Source organism: Protopterus annectens, chromosome 7.part0, assembly GCF_019279795.1.
Source record: "Protopterus annectens isolate FY-2018-M chromosome 7.part0, PAN1.0, whole genome shotgun sequence".
Classification (NCBI taxonomy): Eukaryota; Metazoa; Chordata; order Ceratodontiformes; family Protopteridae; genus Protopterus; species Protopterus annectens.
The window spans coordinates 414,662,675-414,677,584 of NC_056739.1; the positions used below are offsets into that span (position 1 = coordinate 414,662,675).

The window sequence follows — 14,910 nt, forward strand, 5'->3', positions numbered from 1 at the left end:
AACTGATTTTATTTACTTATGTATCTTTTATGCATTTTTTTATTTACAGATGAAGTTGTCCTGAAGTTTGAAAATGGAAGAGTTCGTGCAAGAAACATTGCATATGATACACTTCCAGTTGTTATACATGGAAATGGACCCACCAAGGTACAATTGTTTGCTTCGGTGAACTGTGACATCCACTTTTGCAACATTGTATTCCTATATTTAAAAAATAATAATTTTACAGTTCCTTATTTCTATGTTCCCTGCTGAAATAGTTCATGTTTCTGTGCATCATTACCTGCTAACAGTAAACTGTTGCCTGCAGTGCAATTCACAGTCAAGCTTACTTTGTTTCTGACAAAGATCTAATGGATCTTTAATATTCTTAACCAAGCAGGGTAACATTTTATTCACTGAAGAGACTTTCTTCTTTGCCCCCACTGCAGATGATGTAGTTAGGCATTTTGCCTTAAGTTAAGAGAGAGCATAGTAAAGCGTTTATACAGTATGTTTAGCTGCTGTTTTTCTTATAGTCTACTTATAGTTTGCATTTTCCTTCATTTGCTGCTAAGAAAGTGTTGGCATATATGTGAATATGAAGGTGTTGATGAAGGACAACAGGTGACATATTGTTTCTTCTGCTGCTGATGTCCTTCAAGAATGCAACTGCATTCATAACATGTGGGTTGTCCTGCCTCAGGCAGCCCTCGGTCGGCCGGATTCCAAAGTCTGGGTCCGACGTCGGCTGATGTCGCATTTCTCTCCGACGTCAGAGCGACTGGAGTACATAAGCATCAGCCGGCGCCATTTTCTCCAGTCTTTCTTGCCGCGCGGTGCCCGAAGCAGAAGCTGTGCAAGTGCCGGTCGGTCAGCTCCTGTATTCTACGATACCGAAGTCATCAAAAAAGCTAAGTACCCCGTTGGGGACCTTTTCTTGCCTCAGCCGATGTCAGAAATTACTGAAAAAGTTAACAATTGTCTTTTTTGTGGTAAACAAATACCTCATAAGGATTTCCACTCTTACTGCCTCCCTTGCCTGGGCCCAGACCACGACGTCTCTGCCTGTGTAGCCTGTGCTCGCTTCAACAAGCGCACTCTCAGGCGCCGGGCGGAGTTCGCTGAAGATTTTTTCGGCGATAAATTTGCTTACACCATGCCGTCGGATCTTCCAACATCGCAAACTCCCAAAAAGCGAAAAGACCGGGACCGACATCCTCGGCCCGCGTCTACCACCGACTCCACGCCAAAACCTAGCGCGAGTGCTCCGGTTTCCTCTGAGATGGTCTCTCCACCGCTCCGAACCGAGGACACCGCATTACCGATGACTCCGATTCCAGACATTACTCCGACGCCAGTTATAGACTTTCCTCCGGATACCGAAACCGAGGAAATGCCCGAGACCATTGCTGTAGACAAGGTCACTCCTGCATGTGGAGCTGCCAGGCCTCCTATGGCCATGTCTGTTAAGGCCTACACTAGGGCTAAGGCAGCCAGCAAAACAAAGCATATTACTTCTAAATCCTTACCTCAGCCGACTCCGGACACAAATTATGTCCATGGCTGCTGATTTAATTTCCATGATTAGAGGTTCACAGGCCCATCCTGAGAGAGCATCCCAGCCTCCTCCTGATAAAGGCCCGGGTTGACCCCTCTGACCCTACTCCTTCAGATGAAGACTCTGAGGGCTCTGTCCACTCTGATAGCCAAGAAGAGCTCTTCCAGACCTATGAGGACTCGGATGCAGAAGATTCCATCCCTCGGCCTCCCTCCTGAGGATATTTCTTTTGGGGAAGTTCTGCACACCATGAGGGAACATTTCAAGTGGCAGGGTCAGGAATATTCTGATTCTAGGAAACGCCTTAGGACTTTCCTTAAGAAGCCTCAGCACAGGCCCTTAGCTATTCCTCCTGTACTTGATGTTCTGGATGATTTGTATTCTGACTCTAGTGCTACCCCTGATTCTCTTCCTCCTGCTCCAGCCAAGCCAGACAGGTATTACAGGGTCCCAGAAACTCATTCCCATTTATTCAGGGCCCATACTGCTGATTTGGAAACTATTTCACAGGGGCCTAAAGAAGTTTCAGCCTCCACCTCAAAAAATCCTTTGCCCTCCAACAGGGAAGCAAGGTCATTAGAGAGATGGGGCAAAAAGGTTTACACATCCACTACTTTATCTATGAGAGCTTTAAATTGCCTTTTTCATATGTTACAATATCAGGATTATCTTTTAGATTTACAAAAAACATTAGCTTCTCCTGATCCTTTAGACAGGAAGACATTGCAGGAAGCTGTACATAACACTCAGCAAGTAAGCAATCACTTCCTGCAGTGTGGATATGATGCACTGGAAGCTTCATGTAGGGCAGCTATGACAGGGGCAGTGATTCGTAGACATGCTTGGTTAAAAGATCAACCTCTACCAGATCATGTAAAAGCAAAACTTCTGGATGCACCTTTGGAAAAGAACAAGCTTTTTGGTGCAAATGCTAAGGATGTGTTAAAGACCATCGAAGAAAAAGCAAAATCAGTTCAGACTGTGAAAGATTTCCTCCAGGTTCAACCCCCCCAGATTCAGTAGGAATTGGCCTTCAAAAACTGGTCCTTTCCTAATCCAGAAAAGTTTCAAAGGGGTAAGAACAGGCGTGGCCGAGGAAGAGGCCAATACAGAGGCCCTTACAGGGGCGACAATGGCAGCCAGGAAACCCAAGAAGTGACGCAGGGGTTTCACCTGCCCAACAACCACAAACTCAATGACTTTCCTCTACTACCGCCTACCAGGGAACAACTAGAAGCTCCCTTGGGCAGGAAATTATCTCTGTTTGCAGAAAACTGGCACAGACTGACAAAGGACAAATGGATTTTGGACATTATAGACCGAGGGTACAGGTTTCATTTTCATACCTTACCAAGAAAACAAGGCATGCCAAACCTACCACAACATCAAAGGGCAGAGGCTATCAAGCAAATCACTCTGCTGACTCGAATGAAAGCAATAGAAGGAGTTCCACAACAAGAACAAGAACAGGGGTTTTACTCAAAACTGTTCCTTGTTCCAAGAAAAGAATCTCAATGGAGACCAATACTGGACTTGTCCGCATTAAACACCTTTCTCATAGTACCAAAGTTCAAAATGCTGACTCTACAGCAACTCCTTCCCATGCTGGGCAAGGAGTCGTGGCTGATTACTCTGGACCTCAAGGAGGCATACCTGCATGTCCCTATCAGACACAGCTGCAGAAGATACCTCAGATTTCTTGCAGGGCCAGAGCATTATCAATTCTCAGCATTGCCATTTGGCGTATCTACTGCCCAGAGTATTTACAAAATGCCTGGCTTCAGTAATTGCTCATTGCAGGCTCCAGGGTATACAAATATACCCATGCCTGGACGACTGCCTCATACAAGCGGACGACCAATTGATGTTGACAAAAACCTGGATTATGTCATACGATTACTTCAAGCTCTGGGATACACAGTCAACTTCCAAAAGTCAAGACTGCAGCCATCCCAGCAAATAATCTTCTTAGGAGCCAAACTAGACACAGCCTCTCAGATGGCTTACCTGACAGAAGACAAGCAAGAGAAGTTAACTCATTACTTCAAAGGTTTAGCAAAACTCACCCAGATGACTGCAAGGAGATTCCTACAAGCCCTGGGTTACATGGCATCCTGCATTCTACTGGTTCCATTAGCAAAACTACACATGAGAAAGCTTCAATGGTACCTAAAAAGCATTTGGTCTCAACACAGCAACAACTTGGAGACAATCGTACCACTCATTCCATGCCTACAAAAGGAATTCCTATGGTGGGCCTCGGTGAGCCAGGAAAACACAGGTATGTCATTCAAAAACCACAGATAACACAGACCATGACTACAGACGCCTCAGACCTTGGATGGGGCACATGGAAGGCAGGTATATACAAGGACAATGGTCTCCAAAGGAAACACATCTGCATATAAACCAAAAGGAAATGCTGGCAGTAATGCATGCCATCGAGGCTTTTCAACACCAACTCCAGCAAGGCCATTTAATGATACGGACAAACAACACGACCGTGATGTGGTACATAAACAAGCAGGGGGGCACCCACTCTTACCCCTTTGCAGACTGACAATGCAGCTTTGGGAGAAATCACTGAGCCTAAACATCCAGTTACAATCCCAGTTTGTTCCAGGAAAAGACAATGTGTTGGCGGACAGCCTAAGAATTTCACAGATCCACACGAGTGGAGGTTACATCCGAAAGCCTTCAGACAACTCACTTCGACATGGGGCAAGCCAGAAGTGGACCTATTTGCCTCTCACCTCAACCATCTTCTACCAAAATTTTGCACAAGGACATACCATCCAAAAGCTTGGAAAATAGATGCCCTCTCATTCAACTGGAACTCCCTAGCAATCTATGCATTCCCACCTCTGCCACTGATGACCTCAGTATTACTAAAGATCAAAGCAGAGAAGCCCAAGGGAATCATAATAGCTCGGATTGGCCAAGACAACACTGGTACCCACTACTACGGAGCATATGTCACACCAGGAGGTGGGCCCTCCTCAGTGGCCTCTACTTTTGACTCAACACAATTTCGAAACACTGCATCCAAACCTTCAGACACTGCAGCTAACAGCCTGGGAGATCCCATAAATAACTTCAGCTTATCTCTCTCCAAGGAAGTTCAGCGGATACTAACAGAGGCTCGAAGACCATCCACCAGAAAGGTTTACTTAGCAAAGTGGAAAAGATTCAGCAATTGGAATACCAGCAAGGGACATGATGCATCATTGATGAACATCCCACTTATCTTGGAATATTTGGCAGATATGTTAAAGAACGGCCTCTCATATTCTTCCATAAAGATACATGCATCTGCTATTTCAGCTAGATACAACACTGATCCTCCTGTTTTCTCTCACCCCTTACTAAGACAATTCCTCAGGGAATCAAGAACATTAAGCCACCAAGAAAGGCCCCAGTGCCAGCCTGGGACCTCAATTTTGTCTTAGAAAAACTGACTCTACCTCCTTTTGAGCCAGCAGCTTCAGTTGACTTGCAATTTCTCTCATGGAAGACAGCTTTCCTGTTGGCAATTACCTCAACAAGAAGGGTTTGAGCTACAGGCCCTAATAGCAATACCACCCTTTATTATTTTCCACAGAGACCGGGTTTCATTAAGGACCAACCCTACCTTCATGCCAAAGGTGGTATCTAGGGTTTCTCTAAATCAAGCCATTCATCTGCCTGCTTTCTTCCCCAATCCTGAGAATAAGGGAGAAAGACTTTTGCATACCTTGGACATTCACAGACAACTCGATACTACCTGGACAGAACCAAGGCCAGTAGGAAGTCTGAACAACTTTTGTAGCTTACGCCCCTGCAGTCCAAGGAAAAGCAATTTCAAAACAGACTATTTCTAAATGGATTGGACATTGCATCAGATTCTGTTATTCCTTTCATGGAAAGACTGTTCCAGCCAATGTCAGACCACATTCCACCAGAGCTACAGCCACCTCTACAGCATTTTTAAGAGGGGTGCCTACCAAGGACATTCTAGAAGCTGCTACATGGAGCTCTGTGCATACATTCTCCAAACACTACAATCTCCCTCTATATTCCAGATCCAGAGCAGGCTTTGCTTTGGCAGTCCTGCAGGGTTTGATTGCCACTCCATCTCTTTCCTAGAGCATACCTCCTCCCCAGCTAAGCTATGGTATTCTACCCACATGTTATGACTGCAGTTGCATTCTTGAAGGACATAGTACAGTTTTGTACCTACCATAAATGTAGATGTCCGATAGACATGCAACTGCAGTCGGATTTTCTCCCTCCATACCCCTCTATGCCTAGGGTCCTCCTATCCCTGTTACTCTTAGCTGGGGATATCTGTTATGGTGTATTTGTTTTATTTCTCATTTATTTGTTTGGAATCCTGTTTTTGTCTTCCAATTTGATTACAGCCTTCCTTGTAGGGCACCTGGCATCTGGGGCAAGAAACACTGAAGAAAATGGCGTCGGCTGATGCTTATGTACTCCAGCCGCTCTGACGTCGGAGAGAAATGCGACATCAGCCGACGTCGGACCCAGACTTTGGAATCCGGCCGACCGAGGGCTGCCTGAGGCAGGACAACCCACATGTTATGACTGCAGTTGCATGTCTATCGGACATCTACATTTATGGTAGGTACAAAAATTGTACTTTTCCCAGTTTGTATCCACTTTGTTTGCTGTGTGCTGTGCAAGTCAGTATTAAACACTTGTGATGACTTAATTTTAACCAGTTCATCATGCAGAATATTCCAAGGCCCGTCCACCCTCAGTGTGTACTATTTCTTCAGTCTTTGTCCTGAGATTATTCTCCCATTTTTCATGCCTCTTCAACTTCAACCTTCTCATTTTCTTCAAGCAATAATATCCCTTCTCGTTTATACCCTTCCCTAATTTGATAACAGTGTTTTCAGGCCTTTTGCCATCTTAAGTGTTCCTGACATTCTTAAGTGTATGACACTCTCAAATGTTCCCAGTAGTACAGATTCAGCCGTACCAGTGCCCAGTATAAAGAAGGCTTCTGGTGTATACCATTCACAAATATAGTCAGTGACACAGATTCAGCCTTACCTGTTCTCAGTATAAAAGAAGGCTGACCTTTGCAGCTCTGGAATACCATCTTTATGGTTTGTTCCATGGCATTCACTTTTTTTAAACACCTTTAGAATTATCATTTGTGACAAGCAAATTTACATTTATATAAAAGCAATCAAACTGTGTTAACAAGTTCACATTTACAAACATTATACTTCACACATATTATTATATATCATATAACCTAAGCAACATTACACAAATTATTCAATTCCTGGCTCTTTTTTAAACAAGAAACATCTTTATTAAACCATCACTTATGATATAGGCAGTCATAAATGTATATAAATGAAAACAATCCACACCAACACAATCCTAGTTGAAAGCATTTTACATCACAAATCACACTCCCAGTTAGTTGCAAACATTATACATCACTTATAATCTACCCAATCATTTTCAGTCAAACATTACATAGCTCATTTATGTCCTGCCTTCTTTTAAATCTCATTCCTCCTCTGTATGTATTGTTACTACAATTCCCATTTTTCCTAAGTAGCTTGCTCCTACCCTTTTCTAAAGATCTCAATTCAAGTTGTTTTGTCTGTATGACTATATTCACTACTTCTAGTATATTTGGTTTAGATTCTGATTTCCATTTTCTAGTAATTGCTCTTTTGGCAGCCACCATAATTATACACAGCAAGGCCTTACCATGTCTAGGCAATTCTGATTCTGTATCATAGCTCAGAAAAATCATCTCCCTCGCCACAGCAATCTGCCCACCCAACATCTACGACAGTGCATCCTGCAGGGAATCCTTAAAGTCCGCCAACTCACCGTACTCACAGAAAATATTTTCCCAGTTACCTTTTTCTTCCCTGTTACATCTCCAACATTTGCTGTCTACCTGAGGAAAAAAAAAATCTTTGGAATCTACTTGGGGTATAAAAATGCTTATGTAAACATTTCCAAGCAAAAAAACTAAATCTTCTAGATTTTGTTGCATGTTTGGGAGACATACATATATCCTCCCATCGTTTCTTTGTGAAGTGCTTATCCAGTCTCTCTTCCCAATTCTTTCTACCCTCCTCTTATTGATTATTATAGTTGTCATGCAATATTTTATATGCTGCACTAATTATTCCTTTTTTAATGGAAGTTTACGTTCAAGATTCTCCTAAAAACTCTACCATTGCTGGCCTTTCATTTAGGACCACCCTATTTCTTTCGTTGTGCCTGTACTCTGTTATCAATCCTAGTTAGTGAAGCCAATTTCTAACCTGCAGTTCAAAGAAATTCTTAGCATCTTCCCATTCTGTCATATTTCCCTCTCTGTTATTTGCTCCCAGTACCTTGGTTCCTTAGCCGGTTTTCTCCAATAAGTTCCAGCCCCCTCTTGCGTATTTCCTATATCCCTAATTGCAGTCATCCATATTGGCAGAATCTCCTTTCTCCATTCCCATGTTGGCTTAGTTCTTAGGATACTTTCTGGTACTTTATAGATATAATATTGTTTCTCACTTTTAATTTCTCCAAGTCTTTTGAGTTTTTAATACCATGACGAGAATGGACCCCGTTCCTAAACCAAAGTATGATTAAAGTTCATGACATTACTATTGTTTCAGTCTTTGATAGACAGGAGTGCTCTTTGCAGCACCCACAATGTGCCAGTAATGACTCCTCCTGCAATTTGTATGGAGTTACATGTATTGGTAACATATCTAGGTACAACTGTAGATTATTTTTTGTAAGACCCATTGCTCCTACTACTACAGGAACTGTCTGGTTGTCTTTCTTTCACATTGGTGTCATTTCTCTCTGCAAATCCTGATCTTTTATGACTTTGCATCTCTCTGTATGCAGGACACTGTAGTCACTGGGTGTAGTGATTTCAATGATCAATGCTACTTTTGTCTTCTTTTCATGGACCACTATATCTGTTTTTTTCGCATCTGTCTTTTGAACTGTTGGTAATGGGTGATCCCATGTGATGCTTTGTGGCTCATGTTTCACGTGTTTTTCAGCTACTTATAATGTTTGCACAATCTCTAGTGCAACAGTCTTGCCACATTATTATGCCTTTCAGTGTACAGTCCTTCTGCCATTAATATGTCACAACCAGCAACAAGGTGTGCAACTGTTTCCAATTCTGTTTTACAAAACGTACATTTGTCTGTTTCTCCCACATGTTCAATGGACTTTGTAAACCAATGTGTATGCAGGCCACTATCTTGGGCCGCCAGTATTAACCTTTCATCTTTTAGTTTGAATTTGCCTTTCCTTAGCCATTCCTATGTTCGATCTTGATCAACATGAGGTTGCTCCAGGAGTTTTCTATACTTGCAACTGTATTTATACATTTTCCACAGTTCTTGCCTTCTGATCTGATCCTTCACTTTATATTCTTTCTTTTGTTTTTTGGCACATTCAGTTGCTGCCTGATTTTTATCTTCTTCTGTTTAATTTCCATTCTCGCTGGACGCAGATATGCTTAGCACTTGACAGCGATATGCTTCTGCTAGACTAAGCAGGGAAGTCATCTTAGATTTATTCTCCTCATGTTTTAAAACTTTCAGTATGTTTGGGTCTTGTGAGGTCAGCAGATATATATGCAGTCCCACAATTGCAGCTCTACACATGTAATCAGTTTCAAGGAAGCCCATACCGCCTTCAGAACGGGGAATATATAATGTTGGTATACACTGATTTTTATAAATCATTTGATGAGCATGAAGCACCCTTCTTGTTTTCCTGTCTAATCTATCCAGCACCTTTTGGGGCCAGTCAATCACTCCAAAACTGTAAGTTAAGACTGGAAGAGCAAACTGGTTTATAGCTTGAATTTTGTTCCTAGATGTCAACGCTGTTTTCAGGATTAATTTAAGTCTTCTAAAATATTCCTTACTGAGTTTTATTCACATTTGTTCATATTTTATTGTTGATCCTTCATCATTTCCCAAATATTTGTGCACTCCGTCTTGCTCAAGTTTTTTTATATCACATTATTGTCCCAAACTGATGTTTTCTTGATTCTGCATCTTTCCTGCTTTAAAGTTGCTTTTGCCCCTTTATCAAGACCACATGACATTCTTATATCATCTGAAAAAGTTTTGACTACTTGCAGTTGTGCTTTCAGTTCCTCATCTGATGAGCTATACAGTTTTAAGTCCTCTACAAAGAGAAGATGAGAAGTCTTTACACTTTTTCGTTTTCTGGGAGCCAAGTTATAGCCATGACCTAATCTGTTAAACAGACACCTTAATGGGTTAAGGGCAAAGAAAAAGAGCAGCAGTGAGAGTCACCCTGGAATATCCCCTTTGAAGTTTTACCCCTGGCATAATAATTTGTCCTTTATCATGGTTTAACTGCATAGTGGTTTGCCACTGTTTCATGGTTGCTGTGATGTAGTTTATCAGTTTAGGGTGTATCTGATACATTTTTAAGCACTCTTTCATCCCATGAATGTGGGGTACTGGCAAATACTTTTTTGTAGTCTGTCCATGCCATGGTTAGATTCTTCCCCTTTTTACAGTTCTCAATTATAACTTTATTTAACAACAAATGATCCTTTGTTCCATATGACTTCCTTTTATTACCCTTTTATTACGTTGCCATAATTGAATTTTCTTCTAAATGACTGTATACTATGTCGGCATCAATTCCAGTATATAGTTTATACGTCCTCAGAAGGCAAGTTACTGGTCTACAGTTTTTAGGTTAGCTTACAAGCTTGCTCCTAAGTAGGAGCATTGTTTTCCTTTTGTTGGCAGGCTGGTATCTATTTAGGGTGTGCATATAAATAGTTCTTACTGCTAAATCTTTGTGTAAAGATGTTATACTTTTAGCCAGAAGTTAGGTACTGCATCTGGGCCTGGAGTTTTCCAATCAAAGGCTTTTTTTAGGTTTGTTTAAGTCTCTCTGGCCGTTACTTCACCCCATTCCATATCCTTTACATAAGTACAGCCTCCCAGATTTAGTAGGCATTGGCCCTCTAAGAATTGGTCCTTTCCTGCCTCTTTCAGGCCTTCTCAGTCCAAACCCAGAACCAGCAGAACACCCAGGCTTCAGTCCCAAGGTACTCACAGGACTAAGCAGTGGGGGGCTCCCACTTCAAAGCAGGGAGTAGTAAGACTCCCCCTATGGTAAACTGTCTCAATGACTTAACTTTAAACCTTCCAAGCCCGGCACAACTGACTGTTCCTTTAGGGGGAAAGATTGCTCTACATACCAAAAATTGGGAATTCATTACCCAGGACAATGGGTTTTAAATATAGTTTCCCAAGGATACAGATTACACTTCCACTCCTTACCAACCCCAAATGGTTGGCCAAATCTACCCCCAAATCAGTGGGCAGAGGCTCAAAAGCAAGTTCTCTCTCTCTTTTAAGCATCAGGGCTATTCAACCTGTCCCAGAAGAAGAATGGGGACAAGGTTTCTACTCAATACTTTTTCTGGTACCCAGAAAGAATAATTTCTGACGTCCTCTCCTGGACCTGTTTGTCCTAAACACATTTTTGGTGATCCCAGCATTCAAGATACTAACTCTTCATCAGCTGCTTCCTATGCTAGGCAAAGATGCCTGGTTGGCAACACTGGATTTAAAGGAAGCCTACCTGCACATCCCAGTAAGGGAATCTTTCAGAAGATACCTACGCTTCAAATCAGGCTACATGCACTATCAGTTTTGTGCACTGCCATTTGGCTTATCTACTGCACCCAGGGTATTCACAAAGTGCCTAGCTCCAGTCATTCCATTTTGCAGGCAAAGAAATATTCTAATATTCCCATACCTGGATTATTGTCTAATTCAGGCAGAAAGCCAGGACATACTATTAAATCATCTGGCATTTGTAAGGAAATTGTTAACTTCTCTGGGGTACATCATAAACGAAAAGAAATCACATCTTGTACCCTGCCAACAAATTATATTCCTGGGAGCAAGCTTGAATACAACTTCCCAGATGTCCTACATTACATCAGAGAAACAAGTTCATTTGACAGCCTACTTCAAACTACTGGCCACAAAGACCCAGTTATCTGCAAGGAAAATACTGCAAGCCCAGGGGTTCATGGCCTCCTGCATTCTGTTAATTCCATATGCAAGACTGCATATGAGGAAACTACAATGGTATCTAAAAAGCCTATGGTGTCAACATTCTCAGGATCTAGAATCAATGATTCCTGTCATGCCTTGTCTACAGATAGAGTTCCTTTGGTGGGCAGAGGCCTGCCACCAAAACAAGGGACTGCCGTTCACTCTACCCCCTGCTGCCCAAACCCTAACAACAGATGCATCAGACTATGCATGGGGGGGCTCACTTGGCAGGGAAGTGAATTCAGGGCAAATGGAACCCAAGTCAAATGCACCTGCATATCAATCAAAAAGAAATGTTAGCTGTGCAGAATGCTCTGACAGCCTTCAAGGACCACATTCTTCCAGGACAATTATTGGTAAAGACCGACAACACTACTGTTATGTGGTACATAAACAAGCAGGGAGGAACCCACTCATATCCTCTCTGCAGACTAGCCATGGCTCTGTGGAACACAGCCTTGAGCTACCAAGTGCACCTACAGGCTCAATTCCTGCCAGGAAAGCTAAATACACTGGCAGATGACCCAAGCAGAAATCTCATGGACCCACATGAGTGGAAACTGGAACCAAAGATATTCAACATGTTGAGAAACAAATGGGGGATCCCAGAGATAGACCTGTTTGCCTCCCCCCAGAACTACCAATTGGACAAATTCTGCACAAGGACTCCCCACAAACAAACTTGAAAAGTGGATGCCCTGTCCATCACCCGGAAAAAACTATCAGTTTATGCCTTTCCCCCTCTGCCTCTCCTCTGCAAGGTACTACTAAAGATCAAACAGGAGAAACCAAGGACCATACTGATTGCACCAGACTGGCCATGCCAACACTGGTACCCCCTCTTGCGCAGTGTGTCACTGCTAGCACCATGGCACCTGCCACAGACACCTGCCCTGCTGTCTCATCAGGATGGCTAGATTCTGCACCCCCAGCTTCAAACCCTGAACCTGGCAGCCAGGCTACTTACCTGATCTTTCCATTACCATCCCTCAGTAAGCAAGTGATGGATGTCGTTCTGGAGGCAAGAAGGCCTAGTACTAGAAAATCCTATGCTGAAAAATGGAAAAAATTCTGTTCCTGGAGCCAAACTCAGGGGATGGGCACAGCTGCACCCAGTTTACCTCAGATTCTTCAATACTTAACTAGGATGCTTCACAAGGGCCTTTCCTTTTCCTCCATCAAAATTCATGCCTCAGCCATTTCAGCTCGTTACAATACAGAACCACCCCTCTTTTCTCATCCATGCTGAAACAGTTCCTCAGAGAGGCCAAAAACTTAAGACCACCCAGGAGAGCCCCTACTCCAGCCTGGGACCTTAACTTTGTACTGGAAAAGCTCACTTTACCTCCCTTTGAGCCAGCTGCAAATGCAGAGTTGAAATTCCTTTCTTGGAAAACAGCCTTCCTTCTCGCCATCACTTCAGCAAGAAGGGTGTCTGAATTACAGGCTGTCATGGCAGTGGAGCCTTTCATCATCTTTCATGCGGACAGGATGTCCCTCAGGACCAATCCCTCCTTCATGCCTAAGGTGGTATCCAGTGTGGCCCTTAATCAGTCCATTCATTTGCCAACCTTCTTTTCTAATCCACAGAACAAAGGGGAATGAATACTGCACTCCTTGGACGTGCACAGACAACTTAGATTTTACTTGGACAGGACTAAACCTCTCAGGAAATCTGAACAGCTGCTGGTTGTATTTGCTGCAGGGGCAGAGGGGAAGGCCATTTCAAAGCAGACCATTTCTAAGTGGATAGGCCACTGCATTAATTTCTGCTATAAGCACCATGGAAACCTACCCCACAGGGGATAAGACCACATTCAGCCAAGACTGCATATACCTCTACAGCCTTTCTCAGAGGTGTCTCTACTAGGGACATCCTAGAAGCTGCTACCTGGAGTTCTGTACATACCTTCACCAACCATTACCACTTGCCAATTTTTTAGAAATCCAGAGCTGGCTTTGCCACTGCAGTCTTGCAGGGCCTTATAGCTGGTCCTAATGCTATCTAATTACCTCCTCCCACCCTTAGCTTTGGGAATCTACCCAAATGTGATGAGTGCAACAGTGAAACACGAAGAACATAGTACAGTTGTGTACACTTACCATAAATGTAGATGTCTGAGTGTATTCACTGTTGTAGTCTTGGTTACCCTCCCTCCAGCCCCCTGACTTCTATTGACTATACCTCTGTTCTTGTTTGCTATGCTTTAAGCTTATTGGTGTATTTGCTTTTTTGTTGGAGGTGTAACCTTGTACATAATTACTTCCTATTATGGGGGCACCTGACATCTGGGGCAAGAAAAGGGGTTTTTTAAAAAATTTGGTTTGGAAAATTTGCTTTCCCTTAAACTAAGACCGCCTGTTTGGCAAGAGAGCAGAAGAAGTACTTAAAAAGATGGAGGAAAAAGCTAAATCTATGCAAACTGTTAAAGATTTCCTGCAAGTACAGCCTCCCAGATTTAGTAGGCATTGGCCCTCTAAGAAATGGTCCTTTCCTGCCTCTTCCAGGCCTTCTCAGTCCAAACCCAGAACCAGCAGAACACCCAGGCTTCAGTCCCAAGGTACTCACAGGACTAAGCAGTGGGGGGCTCCCACTTCAAAGCAGGGAGTAGTAAGACTCCCCCTATGGTAAACTGTCTCAATGACTTAACTTTAAACCTTCCAAGCCCGGCACAACTGACTGTTCCTTTAGGGGGAAAGATTGCTCTACATGCCAAAAATTGTGAATTCATTACCCAGGACAATGGGTTTTAAATATAGTTTCCCAAGGATACAGATTACACTTCCACTCCTTACCAACCCCAAATGGTTGGCCAAATCTACCCCCAAATCAGTGGGCAGAGGCTCAAAAGCAAGTTCTCTCTCTTTTAAGCATCAGGGCTATTCAACCTGTCCCAGAAGAAGAATGGGGACAAGGTTTCTACTCAATACTTTTTCTGGTACCCAGAAAGAATAATTTCTGACGTCCTCTTCTGGACCTGTTTGTCCTAAACACATTTTTGGTGATCCCAGCATTCAAGATGCTAACTCTTCATCAGCTGCTTCCTATGCTAGGCAAAGATGCCTGGTTGGCAACACTGGATTTAAAGGAAGCCTACCTGCACATCCCAGTAAGGGAATCTTGCAGAAGATACCTACGCTTCAAATCAGGCTACATGCACTATCAGTTTTGTGCATTGCCATTTGGCTTATCAACTGCACCCAGGGTATTCACAAAGTGCCTAGCTCCAGTCATTCCATTTTGCAGGC

At 43.0% G+C, this 14,910-nt stretch overlaps 1 protein-coding gene across 2 annotated transcripts in view; it reads left to right on the forward strand.

The window, feature by feature from the left end:
* The window catches only part of PLOD3 (procollagen-lysine,2-oxoglutarate 5-dioxygenase 3), a gene marked incomplete at its 3' end in the record, with an annotated part of 993,531 nt that overhangs the window by 380,185 nt on the left and 598,436 nt on the right, over window positions 1-14,910 (forward strand). For both annotated transcript variants that reach the window (XM_044076999.1, XM_044077000.1), the window contains 1 exon segment: window positions 50-147. In XM_044076999.1, coding sequence (XP_043932934.1) covers window positions 50-147 — 98 coding nt within the window.